The sequence below is a fragment of the Crinia signifera genome, chromosome 2 (genome assembly GCF_055691185.1).
Source record: "Crinia signifera chromosome 2, ASM5569118v1, whole genome shotgun sequence".
Lineage (NCBI taxonomy): Eukaryota > Metazoa > Chordata > Amphibia > Anura > Myobatrachidae > Crinia > Crinia signifera.
In genome coordinates this window covers 209005933-209021939 of record NC_139218.1, presented here as the reverse complement: position 1 = coordinate 209021939, position 16007 = coordinate 209005933, and the positions used below count along the sequence as shown (strand labels likewise).

Below are 16007 nucleotides of genomic sequence, written 5' to 3'. Positions count from 1 at the left end.
GGTGTGAAGGGGGCAGGCAGCATGAAGTGCCCGGGAGCTGTGGGTGCAGCGTTGTGGGCAGTCCGTAGTGTCCAGGAAACACAGACCGGATAGCAGTGGCAGAATTTGAAAAAATAAATAAATTCAACTCTCAGCCCAGCATTCCCTGGATACTGCGGACTGCCTGCACCACCGCTGCAACCACAGCCCCTGGGCGCTTCACGCAGCCCGGACCACATGCTGCTCAGTTTTGTTTTTCTCCTGCCCCTGCAGCTCCCCAGAAATTACATGGGATAAAATGCATATGATTTATTCCATGTAAAAAAAAAAAAATGGCCCATAAAGTGCCAAATTGTAGTGAGCTCTCCCAGGCAGCTGCTAGGGGAGCTCAGGGGGGAAATTAGGCCCTAATGTGTTGGGGCCTTAAGCCTGGAGAGGGAATATAGGGTAGGATGGCAGCCTTCTGACAAACATGTAGCATAAGGGTATGGATACAGATGCTTACCAGGATAGACCTATTTTTGTTAAGAGCTGATGCAAATACTGCATGATAGTTGGCAAGAATAACTTATGATTGGCTGTTTGCAAAAGCATTACTGACACTGATAAATGCTTGTATGGGCTAGAAAAAAATGTGTAATCCCATACACAAGACAGCCATATAAAGTATAAGAGTATCTATACATTTTATTAATGCCATGCATTTTCTGAAGTGTATGACATGCCTGGCATAAGCTACTTATGACAACTGAGATGTAAAATTTGATATGAAAACTGTAGCACCTTATCAAAAGGAGTAATGATAAAAGGGAGGCAATCTGTACCCCTGTCTCAGAAGGATGCATTAGGTGTAGGTTTTGGTCCTGCCTATTATAATTATATACGTTCAGTGCCTTCTTCTTAACCACTTCACTTGTACTACAAAATTTTATATATATATATATATATATATATATATATATATATATATATATATATATATATATATATATATATATCATTGAATGAGGTAAAGAACATTATAGAACAATGGTACAAAGTTTAGTGGTCAATATATAGGACTATTCGATGATCAGACATTAAAACATGGGCTGATTTTTAACATTTCATTACTGGCTGCTCATCTCTGAAGCTGTGGGATTGGGGGGGTGCTGTCTGATCAGCAGCATGGAAGGCGCCGGGGTTGGGGCGTAGGGGTGACAAGGAAGCAGATGAGCAGGGAGGGTCTATTTTCCAGCAGCCTCACTGTGGTCTTTCTGACTGGTGACATCTGATCCGACCATATCAGGCAAGTGGTTAAAAAGGTGCAGTGTATTATTTCAACCTAGTCACTGCCTATATGTTCTCTACACACAGAGAGAAGCCTTGACGTGGCATATCATACCCCTGCGCAAGTATAAGTAACCAATATCTCTGAATTCTATTATCATGTAGTGTTCAAGATTGGTTACGAATACCATTCAGTGTGCTGGGGAACCAATGTCTTGCTTTACTTACTCAGTATTAACCCCTCCCTTGCATGCACCTGAATGGTATTACTGAACTAATTTGAGCATCTACCACTATCTGTATGTTCTCTACACAGAAGTACAACTGGCAAAAAAAATAATTGAAAGAAAACTAAAAAAAATTGTAATAAAAATGCATTTCAGAGTTCAATTACATTTAATTTTGCATCAAGTTAGAAAAACACTGCAATACTTATTTAAAAAAAAAAAAAATATATTGAAAAACATGGAGACCATGTTTAAAAAGTAGTTTCCTGTTTGCCAAATGGCTGCTTTACAGTATGCTACAAAGTATGAGAAAGGCATTGCTTTTCTTTTTCATTTTACTGAAAAGGAGCCCATGCACTGCTCCGACTTGGCCTGTTTTCATTTGATTCAGTTGGATTGGATGAGATCTGGCCAAATTCTAGGTGTTTGACATCAGGTCTGATCAGATACGTTTTCCGGTGTGCATCGGAGACTGGAGATCTCATGTGCAGCTCGATACATTGGGATTGGATGTATTTGTGTATATAGCAAGTGCTTATTTTTTTTTTTTTTTCAAATGGGATGCATCACATCCGATCAGGTCCAGGTGTGTGCAAGCAGGGCCATCACTAGCACACCCCTATAGTCTGCAGAGTGGGGAAGAGACGGGCAGGAGAGGTGCTCTCCCTGCTTTGCATCAGCAGATTTGAAAACTCCCTTATAAATGAATGAGCAACCGTTGATTGGTTGAGAGCGATAAGCCAATCAGTGGTTGCCCATTCATATGTATGGATGTTTTAAAGTCTCCTCCCAGACCGCCACTACCAAATCTCCCCTGGAGTCCTTTAATATTTGATTTATTGCATGTGATAAACCGTATCTAAAAAATAGCCAAATCGTATGAAGTGCTGCTGGGGAGCTTCAAAGGAAATCAGGTCCAATTTGTCCTTTGGACAAGTCAGAACGTTGTATGGGGACCTTAAAACATAGTTTAGGATGTAAAACTGCTGGGGCAGCTTATGTGGGAACAGCCTCAAATCCTCAGGTGTTTTATTTTCACAGGCTGCAGTGCTATCTAATAGACAGTGGCTTAGACAATGCTGGAAGGTGATGCATGCTTTTGGCAAATCCACACCTATAGTAAGTAGTGATTCCAAACTGCGATGTTCAACAAATACAATGACGGCCCTTTGAAAATTCAAGTAACTAAAATGTCCATACTTAAACCTTATAAATTAAGAGTTAATTTGGTCAATGACTTTATTTTGTAGTTCAGTAAAATGAACTAGGTTTATGGTTTTCAGCGTATTACCCCAATGAAGGAAAGCCAGTACAAAAAAGTAACCTAGGGACCAGACTTACAATCAATATGTTGTAACAATAAAAATGGTACCCTAAGCTGTTATTTTTGAAGACCATGCACATGGAAATATATTCCCATGCTTTAAAATATTGGTGGGGGGGGTAAAAGTGCAATTTATATGGAAACCGCTAAACGGTAATGAGAAAAAATGGTCTGCATTTAAAGTCTAGTGCTCAATCACCCACTTTTGCTTAAGGATTAGGTGGGTGAGGGGGATGGGACCAATGAAGACCAACTGTTCCCTTAAAGCCTGTTAGATATGCATAAAATTCCATAGAGACCAAAAGGACTAACTACAGATGAAAGTAAAATGGTGGCCAATGGGTTAAACTCAAGTGAATCATGTGTAAATCGCTAAGAGATGAACTGCAAAATTCTGTGAGGTTTATTTTAAAAAAGTCCAAATGAAAAAAAAAAAAAAAAAAACTGCGCTCATCCCATTGCAACAAGATACTATCAGCTTTGCTTTTTCCATTTAAATTACAACAAATACAGTTCTTGTAATACAATTCCATCTTTAATTTCAACAGATGCTTTTGCATGTTGACTCCAGTCAAACAAAAAATGATGGGGGATTGGGTGGGCTGATGTCAGCTGGCATTCATTTCTTGAGTGGCTGGTAAACTGATGCATTGGGGTCCAGTCCAGATGAATTTGTTTCCACAAACTTGGAAGAGTAGTGTGGGGAAACAGGGCTTAGGGTACTTGTCCCTGCAGTGTATGTGATGCTGGGCATTACAGCCATTACTTCTGCAATCTTCTGTTTGAGGTCTTTGATTTCTTGATCCTTCTGAAGTATTTGTCCTAGAAAAAGGAGAGAAAAAAAAAAAAAAAAAGTTGTAAAAAAAAGTTAAAAATACAAAAAACTACCACCACCTGCACCTAACGTGTCATTATACTTTAAGAATGCATCAAGTGGAATACACAGAAGATGAACTCCCACCTCCAATCCTGCTACTTACCCCTCTGATCACCGCCGCCGGGACCAGCAGATCTACTTGTCTCTATCTGCGGCCCTGGCTCTCCTCCTTGCAGGCTTGTTAATAAAAATGACACACAAATAATGGCCGCCCCCTAACAGCAGACCATTTTTGAGGATGCTAGGAGGGGGCAGACACCTCTTCTAGCATCCTCAAAAAGTGTCTGCTGTAAGGGGGTGGCCATTTTTTTGAGGGTCATTTTCATCAACAAGCCTGCAAAGAGGAGAGCCGGGACAGCAGATAGAGACAAGTAGATCTGCCTGTCCTGGCTGCAGCGAATAGAGGGGCAAGGTTTATCCTGGGCCCACGTGGCAGTGTAGCGCATGATAGCCCCGCAGACCCCCGGCGCCCACAGGGTCTGCGGTGCTATGGTTAGGCCACTGACAGTCATGCTGCTTCATAGGTACCCTCCAGCAGCATGTAGATTCAGGTCATGCATACTGTGTTAGTGACAATACACACTGTAAAGCTTTGTTACTATTTATAACTAAAAAGGCAGCCGGATCCTCATTATACACTTCAATACGGTAAGCAACCTTGCATACTCTATAAATAGCTGTTCTATCCTGGGAAACCATTGCAATATTGGAATTAAGTGGATTTGGCATATTTACTATTCATGAAACTAAATAATCCAGATGCTTTGTTGTTGCATACTACACAATTACGCAGAAGCTTAAACCATTATTGTAATAGTGGTGACCAAAAAGATCCAGTATAAATGTCAAGGCCTAGATTTACTAACCAGTGGTTTGTCAAATGTCAATGATGACTGGCAGCTTTGAGTGATTGAATTCAACTAGTATTAGAGCATAAAACTAAATCAGGTTGTTTAGTATTGCTGTTTGAAATCCATCAATCAAAGCCAATCATCAGCGGCTTTGAAAAACCTGTAAGGCACTTGCCAACAACTAGTCTACTGACTATCAAGTGGTGCTTTCCCCTGACAGAAAAGGCAGCCACACAGTGTAATTACTCTGGGAAACATTAGATGTGAGCAATAGCCAATGCACAAGTCCTTGCTTCTATTTTCATATTTGTTGTGAAGCTTGCCAATTTTTTCTTCTTCTACACCAAGGAACAAGGGCTAGCAGTAGCATTACTTTTACATGTAAAAACCTTTTGCACAGTATCACTAAATATCTCCTGAATAGGGAGAATAAGATTGAAAGATTCAAGTTTAAAGTGTGACCCCCGATCTACGCTTTATTCTTTGGCCTAAGGAAAGGCCCATATACATTTCCTGAAGCTATTATATTCCAATCTACTGGAAATCTGCACCATGAAATCCTTGTTTTATTTTTGAGGTGTGAATTCCGATGGAGGACTTCAAAGGAAAAAGAACTTTAACATAGAAATTATCTTCCCAATCAAGTATCAGATACCCCAATAGGAAGCGCGGGTTCCTTTATTTCCCCCTTTCTGTTCATTGTATTTGTAGGGGGTGATCCTACCGGGTACCCTGCTGCATCCAAGTGGAAGTGCAGATTTTTTATCTTTATTAACAGTAATTATATACTCAGGATAGTTTGCCAATTAACTTAAAGAACAGCACGTATTGATTAAAATAGCAAAAGCAGCCATTTCCTAACATAAGCTTATTTACCACAAGGAACCCTTGTGATGATATTAGTTCTATCTTGAATACATCGCTTTGGTGGGCATTCAATTGGGGGAAAATCTATTTGCCCTGTAAAACCAATGCTACTACAGACGCTTCAAATACTTTGCCCAGAACCGTGGGCTATACGTATGAAGCAGGGATAAGGGAGAAGTGGCTCATGGTAACCAATCAGCACTGAAGTTAAGGGCCCCATACATCAGCAATTAATTGTGACAATTTTAAGATATGGAGATGATTGCCACAATTAATTTTAGATGTGTGGGCTCCCCCTTTTGGCAATCCCAATCAAAATCGCCAATCGATTGCTTAATCAGGTTTTTAAACATGTTTAATAATCTGGTATTATCTGCAGATCTTTTTTAGATGTGTGGGCATTCCCAATTCGTCTTCTCCATCTATTTACATTATGAACAGCTGAAATGACAATCGATTGGGGCAATTTCCAGATATGAAGATGCAATCTTTAGATGGAAAAATCTGCCGATCACTGAAATAAATCTGTAATGTGTGGGCAAAGTCAGATAGATTGTAAAATCCATTTATCTGGCCAAAATATCCCAATATCTGAAAATCCATAAATTGTGATTGCTGATGTATGGGGCCCATAACATCTATAACTTGCGAAATATATAAAATTATCCAGAGCAGCTGATTGATTGCCCCTCTATTTCCTACTAAGGGGGGTATTCAATCTTCGGGTCACGGCAGACGAGCTTGCTCGCCTGCCGTGACCCAGTCCCGTTCTCGGTCAGCTCGACCGAGAACATGCAGGCGGGATTCAACGTCCCGCCTGCAGCGGGACGAGAAGGGGGCGTGGCCGCGAGTTGCGGCCGGGAAGTGACGAGATGCAGCCGGCAGCTCGTCACTTCCCGGCTGTTCTCGGCAGAACGAGCCCGACAGCTAGAGATGTCGGGCTCGTTCTGCCAGGAAACCCTGTTCAATGCTGTCGGGGAAGACCGCAGTGAATAGGGCCCGTCGAGCATCTCCCCCACGGGAGATGCTCGACGGCGATTGAATATCCCCCTAAGAGTTAAACCTTCCACAAAAGTATTTAAAAAATAATTAGAACATGACGGACCAGGTAACAAAAAAAAAAAAAAACAAAAAAAAACGGTACATTAAAACCAGTTAACATATGAGTGGAACGTAAAAACACATTTATAAACTAGACTACTGATTAAATAGATGCTGAAAGAATTCTAAAATCTATATCTCGCCAAATTTACACAATATTGACAAAATGTAAAGGATATAATATCACACAAAGCTGCCTTCAGATAATTCAAATCCGTGAAAGTACCAGTTACCTTGGGCAATCTCCAGCTGTCTTTTTGCATCACCTAGTGCAGAGAACAAATCCAGCTTGATCCTGGTTTCTGCACTGAGGCTATTTTCTAAGTGCTGTGTTTTATCTTGCATGGCTGATAGTGCAGACATTAACACCTCTGTATCTTTTTCATTTTCTTTGTACTTTCTCAGCTCCTGAAACAGATAATACATTTACATAAGCTAACTTTCAGTCTCTAATTGCCACCATTATGCTCAATAAAATAAATATATTTGTAATGGTGCTATTGTAATAACATGTTACCCAAATGTCAGAAGCAACCAATGTAATCCACACATAAGAAGTCAAAAACGTAGAAGTCCATAAATCAAGTGTTAAGGGCAATATAAAAAAGCGGGAAAGCGGTTGGCAGAATCTGGGGGGAGAAAGTCAGGGTCCAGTGATGGCATATGTTTTTAAACTAGGGATGGGTTCAGAGCCCACCCACTTCTACAGAGATCCATGAAATACAGCCCTAAACATTTCACATTCAATATGACAATATGTTCAACTAGATGGGATCGTGTGGTGGCGAGAGCAGTGGTGGGAGGCGGGAGTAGGGGATTTAGATTTATTTCATAATATCAACAACAATATTATGTAAGCAATAAAAGGACACCATTATTAGTAAAATATAAATATTTAATTCAAAATATCGTGTGTTGTCCTAAACATCAGGCACACAACCCCCCCCCCCCCCCCCCCCCCGTTAAAAAAACAAAAACCTGCATGTATCTTCCTCACAATTTCAATTTCTAACTTAAGGTGTGTACACACGGCAGGATATACTGTGAGATGAGAGTCCCGACGCGATCAGATCGCATCGGAACTCGCATCTCACGGCATGCTAGAGGGGCACAATTGACACTATATAGTACAGATCTGCACTATATAGTGTTGCCTGCCCTCTCTATCTGGCTGCCGATTTGCGCTCATACGGGAGCGCACATCCGGCTCGCAAGCCATAAAAAAGCATGCGATTTGCATTCCGATGTTCCCTATACATCACTATTACACACTAGCATTCCGATGTTCCCTATACATCACTATTACACACACTGTATGATGTAACATTTGTTTTCCACAGTGGCTCCTATTTCTCCATCTCACTAACACAGAGTAATCAACCTTGTGATGAAGACTAGTTGTGAGGTTTAAAGGTATAAAAGGTGCCCATACACGTTACAATTATTGTATCCAACATTGGATACAAAATCGCATCTCGGTTTTGCGATAAGGGGAGATCTAGTACAAAAAGTGGTACTTATGTATTATCTGGGCGTCAGATTATTGCATTGCATCACATGCAATATAGTGGCATACAATGCAATTTTTCATTGTAAAGACCCAATTTTTAATTGTATAGTCAACCATGGGTGATTTCATACCCCCACTATCCAACTACGCATGGAGTTGATTTTATATAGTGTGGCAAGCGCAGCGAGCCACCGAGCCCCGCGAGGGGACGCAGAATACATGTAAAGTTATCCACGTCCGCTCGCCACACTATATAAAATCAACTCCATGCGTAGTTGGATAGTGGGGGTATGAAATCACCCATGGGTGACTATACAATTAAAAATCAGGTCTTTACAATGAAAAATCGCATTGCATGCTTTACAATTAAATAAGCATTTCATTGCATGCCTTAAGTAGTGGCATGCAATGAAAAAAAAATCGGGAGCCCAGATAATACATAAGTACCCAAAAAGTATGTGCAGCACATACTTTTTGCACTAGATCTCATATCATCTCATCTTATCGCAAAACCGAGATGCGATGAGATGCGATATTGTATCCAATATTGGATACAAAAATTGTAATATGTATGGGCACCTTAACTTGAATGCACACCTATTTAGAAACCTTTACAGCAGTGTAAACAGTTAATACAGACAAACTGCAATATTCCTTTTCCTCAGTTGTGCCAATTACATCGAATATATAGAATGGGTCATTTTTATTTTTTACACATAAGAAATAGGAATTTTCCATGCTTGATATGTGCATGGAGCAAAAAACATTTTTAAATTTGCTGCTGTTGTCACATGAAATTGAACCGGTCATACTATGGATTGTGAGCGCTCTGGATGGAGATGGCAGCGTCTTACAAGACACAATGATATTTATAGGGCACAATACCTGAACTTTTAGCTCAAATTCCCTTATCTGGTCTTCTTTTAGTTTCATGTCTATTGACAATTTTTTACATTCACTCTCCAAATCTCTGATCCGACTTCTTAATGTTTCTGTACATTCACCTCTGATGGAAGAGAGAATATCAGTACAAATACATGAACATAAAGGGGAAAAGAAATCATTAAGTCCACCATACAAATGTGTAACACCCACTCTACCTGTTAGCTGCAGCAAATGCAACAGCCCTGGCTGCTGTGGCTTCTTCTAATTTCTTCCTTTTTTTCTCCTCCATAAGCTGCTTCTCTACAAATGCTCGGGCTTCCTGCTCTGCTTTCAGCTTCTTCTCCAACTGACTGATCGTCTGCTTGTCTTTTTGTTTCATCTGAACAGCATTATGCAACCTGTGACAACAAAAGTAAGAGGTCATTTGGCCAACTAGATTATACAACATTATATATAAAATCTATCACAAACCCACACAAACATACGTATATACACTATAAAAAGACTTACTTATTTTGCAGCAGCTCGTTCTCCTGTCTGAGCTGCCCTATTTCGTTTCTAATTCCCCGCTCTGTGCTCGTTAGTACATTGATCTGACTGCGCAGATCCTGTTCAATCTGTCTGCTTCCCTGCAAGTCTGCTTTTAATTTCTTTACATCTTGTTCCAACCTAGAAATTGATATGATAAAATTAAACAACTCTCAAAACATTTAAAAACCCAACCAACTTTCTGTTCAATGTTAAACAATGCTGGCTTGTCCAGAAACTAAACCCCAAAAAAAAAAAAAATAATAATAATTTTTTAACAAAAATAAGTAAAGGCACAGGAATAATTTTGCAGTGATTCTGTAATCGATTTAACAATTTGGTTAACTATTATTTATAATTGTGTTTGCCCAAATATACCAATTGCTGCAGGAGTGTTTATCATAATAAATTACTGCTGTTTAGAATGGGTTTAATTCAGTGCTGTTACTGGATATAGGTGATAATTTAAAGGTTTACTCCATTTTTTTGTATTTTTTTTGTCTATGTTTTAGTGAAGCAGAGAAGGGTTACACAAATATAAAAAAATTATATATATATATATGAAAGTTTGATCCAGATGTGTAAGCCTAGGGAAATAGTCTTACATGATCAAGAAAAAAAAAAAAAAAAAGGAATAACGTAGTAAGGAATAGGTTTTCTCATAGCAACAGATCGATGGATAATCAGTTCTCAAAATCTGAGTTTACATGATTTAACAAAGAGCTTTACTAGACACAATTTCTAAATTGTTTTTTTTTTTTTCCACCATCATTGGGCTCTCTGTAGAACAAATATTTAAAAAATTACAAAGACATAACACGCACATTTAAAATTGAAAAATTAAGTTCAGCTGAAAGACCGAGGGAGTAGAGAATAAACTGGGGTCAAGTCAATTCGCCAAGAGGGGGAAGAGTTCCTGTTGCAACAGTGCAGAAACACCAGCTGATCTCACCCACCTCAATTTTTTTACATCTCATTCCTGTTGGGCTACAACCAAAAAAAAAAAAAAAAATAATCTGTGAGCTACAAACTATCCTACGTTCAGTATGTTAACCACACGTACCTGCGTGTAATTAAACCAACCCCACTGTTTCTAATAGCCATACTTCTTACAGTTTACAGACTGTGTGAGGGAAACGTTACTATGAAAGTTTGATAGACAACCGTAGGAAAATCATTTAGAAGAGTACAAAGTTAATTTTACCAGTTGCTTTGTCACTTCCTCTGCATTAGCAATTTAGAGGGGCATTTGATATGTGATCTATTCAGTCTGAATTTGGTAATACAGGCACTTCATCCCTCAGGCACTGACATTAAGTGCAGGCGGCTGGCTGATAGCGGGCTTTATTTGAATAGCCCAAACAGATCAATTAGCCTTTGCAATTAATCACGGCTTATTGAATCTGGCCTCATGAGTGCTGTGCAGGACTGCATAATAAGGAAACTAGACAGATCTTCTGTAGCCGTGTTCTGCATGGAAGATTCCCTGACTGTATAGGGTGCAATTAGTGTGGCAGGAATAAAAAGAAACAAGCCACAAAATCACAAAGTGATTTATTCTACTTGAGCAAATATATTACAGCAAGTGTATAGCTTTTTGATCAGCCTAAAGGTCCGACTGATCCAGCCGAGAAATCGGTCCAAATCGGATGTGTTTAACACCTTATCTGACCCGATGCCTGGTCTCCTAAGCATTGGGTCGGACCCTACAGATTGGACCGGCTTCAGGTTCAATCTTTCACATCGGACCCATCAGCGGCACTTTTTTAGCACCCACAATGTGTTGGTCCGATCCGTAGGTATGCAACAACACATGTATGTATAATTTGGCACATCAAGTGCCAAATCGTAAGCAGCCTCCCAGGTAGCTCTCAAGGGCAAACTGGTCGGACTAGTGTTTGGTTGCCTTAAAAAAATCCAACATGGTAGAGAGGGCTGAGCTAAGATGCATAGGATGGTATGGGGGTAAACAGGGAAATGTAATAGGGTGTTTAAAAGGTATAAACCGGCTCGACAAACCCAGTAACTAAGTCACCAACATGCCAATCTGATGTTTATTTAACAGTTTCTTACATAGTGCAGCAAACTCCGTTGCGCTTTACAATTGAAAACAGTGATAAAAACAAACTGGGTAGTTACAGACAAACATATAGGTAGGAAGGCTCTGCTTGCAAGCTTACAAACTATAGGGAAATAGGCTTGGACACAAGGATAGGTGCAACCTCTTGCATAATGGGCCACCAAATTGCAAAGGTTCTTGGTGGGACCTTGCTGTATTGGACCTTGAGAAAGACCCACGAGAAGGGTCAGAAAACGTGGGCCACCAGGAGCACAGTGGTGAGGATTCCGCTTTGCTATCTGCTTGCCAGAGATCCTTTAAACATCAGGAGCATAGATCAGAGCCAGCACCCGGGTTTTGCACTGCACTAAGAGTATGTGAACTGATCTATATGTCCGTTCATATCCTCTGGTAATTACTGATTGCATTGTCTATCCTGCCCACGGGTGTGTTTTTTTTTTTTTTTAATATATATTTTAATGTATTAAATAAACATCCATGGCAAGAACGTATGTAAATAAATTAACTGTACTTCCCCATACACATCTTTTTTATACTTCCATGTACCCATATGAAATTGAGGGGAACAAAGGAGGACACGTAGATAGCGGGCTTATGGGGTAAATACTATTGGTTCAGTGGAAATAGAATTTTGTTTTTGAAATATACAGCAGAAAGACACCCAGACAGATTAATACAGACTGTGACAAGTCTTTGCAGGAACGGTATATTGGAGTATCATCCACATACAGAGGATATGGAAATTCAAAAGAGGTGATTAGTTTGCCAAGAGAGGATATATAGATTGAGACCTAATGGAGCCTACACACTTAGCGATTTAAGGACATTTTCTATGTCTCACTTGATCAATTCGAAAATGCCCCTATATTGCTCTGGGTTTAGGGGCCATAGCGATGCACAGCCCCACACGTCGCTATCGCCCCGTGATTAATAGCCAGCATGCTGGAAAAATCTAGTAATAATCTCCGGGTACTCCCTGGTGAGAACACTGACCCCGACTGATTGGTCAGCACACAACGCTGACACATCGCTGTGCAATCTTGCTGAAGCATACTGCGCGATCTAGCAAAGCTCAGAACACGTCGGCATCTACCCATGTGTGGGCCCACTTAGACCGAGCAACGAGGTACTCCAACTGAGAGATCGCAAAGAGAAGGTGATGTCATAGAAACAATCCCTAAAAGTTTAGACATGAAGGAGAGCACTTAGAAAGGGCTGCGTGTCCTTAAAAGGCCCCCAATACACTGGACGATTTACCTGCAATTTGGGATATTTTCCTGTGATTGCAGCAATCAATCACAGGAAAGTAACCCAAATTGCATTTGAACGACAGCATGTCCAATGCAATGCGAGGTCCCATGCACACCACACCAGACCAACCGAGTCGCCACTACTGCAGAAGCAATCTCTCGGATTGCTTCTGATTGGCCTGGCTTGGCTGGATTTGCATGCAATATATTGCATGCAGAAGGACTGCATGTTCTATATCCCAGGCGACTCAAGGAAGCACTGCATGAAACCTCCAAGGGGAGAAGTCACCGCAGTGAAAAGGGGCCTTAAGACCTAGGGACTGTAGTGTTTGTATGAGAAGAGAATGGTCAACAGTGTCAAAAGCTTCCTCATCCAGTACCACTGAATCACAAGACACTCTGGGAAGGCATTGTTGTATACACCAGAGCAGTATGATGTCTGATGCACTAAACATACTGCTAGGCATTATGAATTACCAAAGTTTAATTTGCAAATAAGGATGTTACCAGTTCCTCCGACCAAGCTCATACTCCGTAGCTGCAAAGAAATACTCAGAGGGGAATGGATGCAGGATCAGATCACACAGTAAATACAGAGAAGTGAGTGTAACTGAAAGGAGTTGATTATAGAAAGGCAGATTGATGGAAGGGGGAGGGGGGGGGGGGGTGGAGAGAGATAAATCATTGATTTGAAGTTCACTTATTGGGTACTTGTGTAGTTTCACGGCGCCAGCATGGCGCCTGAGTCCCCTTGCGGGGCTCGGTGGCTCGCCACGCTATCTAAAATCAACTCCATGCCAACATGAATAGTGGGGGTATGAACTATCCATGTTGGTATGGAGTTAAGTTAGTTTGACGAGCGTAGAAACCGGAAGTAGCACGGCGCCATGCTGGCGCCGTGAAACTACACAAGTACCACTTATTGTAATGGAGAGATGACCGAAAGATAAGATAAGGAATGGGACTGGACGTTGTACAACTAACGGTACAAACTGAGTGGCATGTCGACAAATCACACGTGATCTGGGTAGGATGAATGACGGATAAGCAGGTGACAGCGGTCGCTAGCAACAAAGTTTAGAGGTGTTGCACAAAAAACAAAACAGCATTATACAGTATATTGTGCTAATGAAAGACTGAAAAGTGTATGGGCAATAAAACTCATCTCTCCAGTGTGTACCCAGTGTTACAGTAGACCTGATGATAATGCTATTGCTGAGCCCTGAGTTTTTACAACAATGGAGTGCATTGTACAAGATGCAGTGAACGAACACTGGGTCCACATTAGGCCAGAGGTGGGCATGCCCTGCAACAATCTTAGCATGGCCAAAAAGAAATACTGTAGCAATGCAGGCTGGGATGTGTAGTTTCACAGTAGATGGAAGGCCGCTTATTGCCCACCCTAACATTAGACAATGTGTACCCAGCCAGACATCGCTGCCTATTGGACATAGAATGCGGCAAGTGCACACACATACTTTATGATGGAGTCCAGTGAAGGGTAGCCACATGACATGCAGCATTCTGCAGTACATAAAGGCTAGCAACATCCCATTGGCCCTGCTGCAGGGCTGATGGTGAATGTCACAAGCAACCTGTGGGAGCATGCATATCAAAAATAAACATTAAGAGCAGGGGTAGCCAACTCCAGTCCTCAAGAGCTACCAACATTTAACGTTTTTTCCAGGTCTCCTCACAAAATCATAAGTGAAGTAATTAGCTCCACCTGTGGATCATTTATAATGTGTCAGTCAGTAATGAGTGCAACTGTGAGGTGATCTAGAAATCGTGAACCGTTAGTAGCTCTCAAGGACTGGAGTTGGCTACCACTGCATTAGAGGATGTACTTGAGATTTCACTTCAATCTACAATGTAGGGCAAAACATCACCTTAAGATTTCAAAGTGGTATATTTAAGGCTAGATACTCAAAGGCCCTTATCCTAGGTTCATTTGCAAAGGCAAATTCCTCCTCAAATGGAAAAAAAAACAAAACAAAACATGTGCACTGCAGGTGGGGCAGATGTAACATGTGCAGAGAGTTACATTTGGGTGTTATTTTGTTTCTGTGCAGGGTAAAAACTGGCTGCTTTATTCTTACACTGCAATATAGATCTCCCTTTTAAGTAAAACCCCACCCAAATCGAATTCTCTCTGCACAAGTTACATCTTCCCCACCTGCAGTGCACATGGTTTTGTCCACAATTGTAAAGTGCAATGGAATATAAGAAACTGTAAATAATTACTTTTGAGAAGGAATTTGCTGTTGCGAGTGTACCAGAATAAGGGCCAATGTGCCTTAATGGGTAGGCCCTTAGATCCAGATTTAGGATAAAACTACATCCCACAAACATACATAAACATCTGATGAAGGGAGAGAAAACAAAAACAAACACATGAGTTTTGGGGCAGATTCACTTAGCCATAGTGATTTTGCCGAATTAGTGACACATGCAGTTATCCCTGAGGTGGTGCACTTAAAAATTATCAATGTTGCATCCTCAGGATAAATTGCACCTGCTGATGATTACCATGTAGCAACACAGAATCAATGGTTTATAGGGGTGTGGCATGGCGCCCCGACGGTCGGAATCCCGAACCGCCAGGGCTCCGACAGGGGGGCGAGCGCAAAGTGGTCCCTTGCGGGCAGGATCCCCCCTGTCGGAGCACCGGCAGTCAGGATCCCTCCTGTCGGAGAGCGTCATCTGACACCAGTTTATAGTGTGTTACCTGTAATGCATTTAACCTGTGGGTTTACACTCAGAAAAACGACATGATAATATACAGTAAGAGCCACACAAAAAGTTAAGAGAAGCTGCGCCTTCAAAAATGAAGAATCCACAGAGATCAACATTTTATCTTCCCCCCTACTAGAATTACCATTATCCCTCACCACTTTCCGCAGCCTCCCAAATCTGCTCTTGGTGTGCGTTTCACCAAGTCCTATAGGATACGAAGAAATCTTATCAACTCTCACATTACAACCTCTACGATTTTGTCAATCCTCTCACCCATCAGTCCATCTTACAGTACATGCCACTACACAACTCCAATACCACTTTGTAAATCCATACACTTGTTTTCTCCATAACAGTTACTCTCACCCTGATGTACAATGAAGGCTACATTTCCACTTGCATATGTATCAAATCACTTATCAAAACAAAAACTCAACCATCTCACCCACTAAGCTCTCACTCAAAGGATGGAAATTTAGCATATTTTAGGATTACACAACCAATGCACTTTTTGTTTACATCA

At 41.0% G+C, this 16007-nt stretch overlaps 1 protein-coding gene across 1 annotated transcript in view; it reads right to left on the bottom strand.

Annotated features, from left to right (window-relative positions):
* Positions 1-1621: 1621 nt before the first annotated feature.
* MACO1 (macoilin 1) overlaps positions 1622-16007 on the bottom strand; it is a 36040-nt gene continuing 21654 nt past the window's right edge. Inside the window, exons 7-11 of the mRNA XM_083173639.1 lie at positions 9401-9559; positions 9106-9288; positions 8891-9011; positions 6729-6903; positions 1622-3621 (exon numbers count right to left, since the gene is read on the bottom strand). Of these exons, the coding sequence (XP_083029765.1) occupies positions 3419-3621; positions 6729-6903; positions 8891-9011; positions 9106-9288; positions 9401-9559 (841 nt within the window). The 3' untranslated portion in view covers positions 1622-3418. The remainder of the gene's footprint in view (positions 3622-6728; positions 6904-8890; positions 9012-9105; positions 9289-9400; positions 9560-16007) is intronic.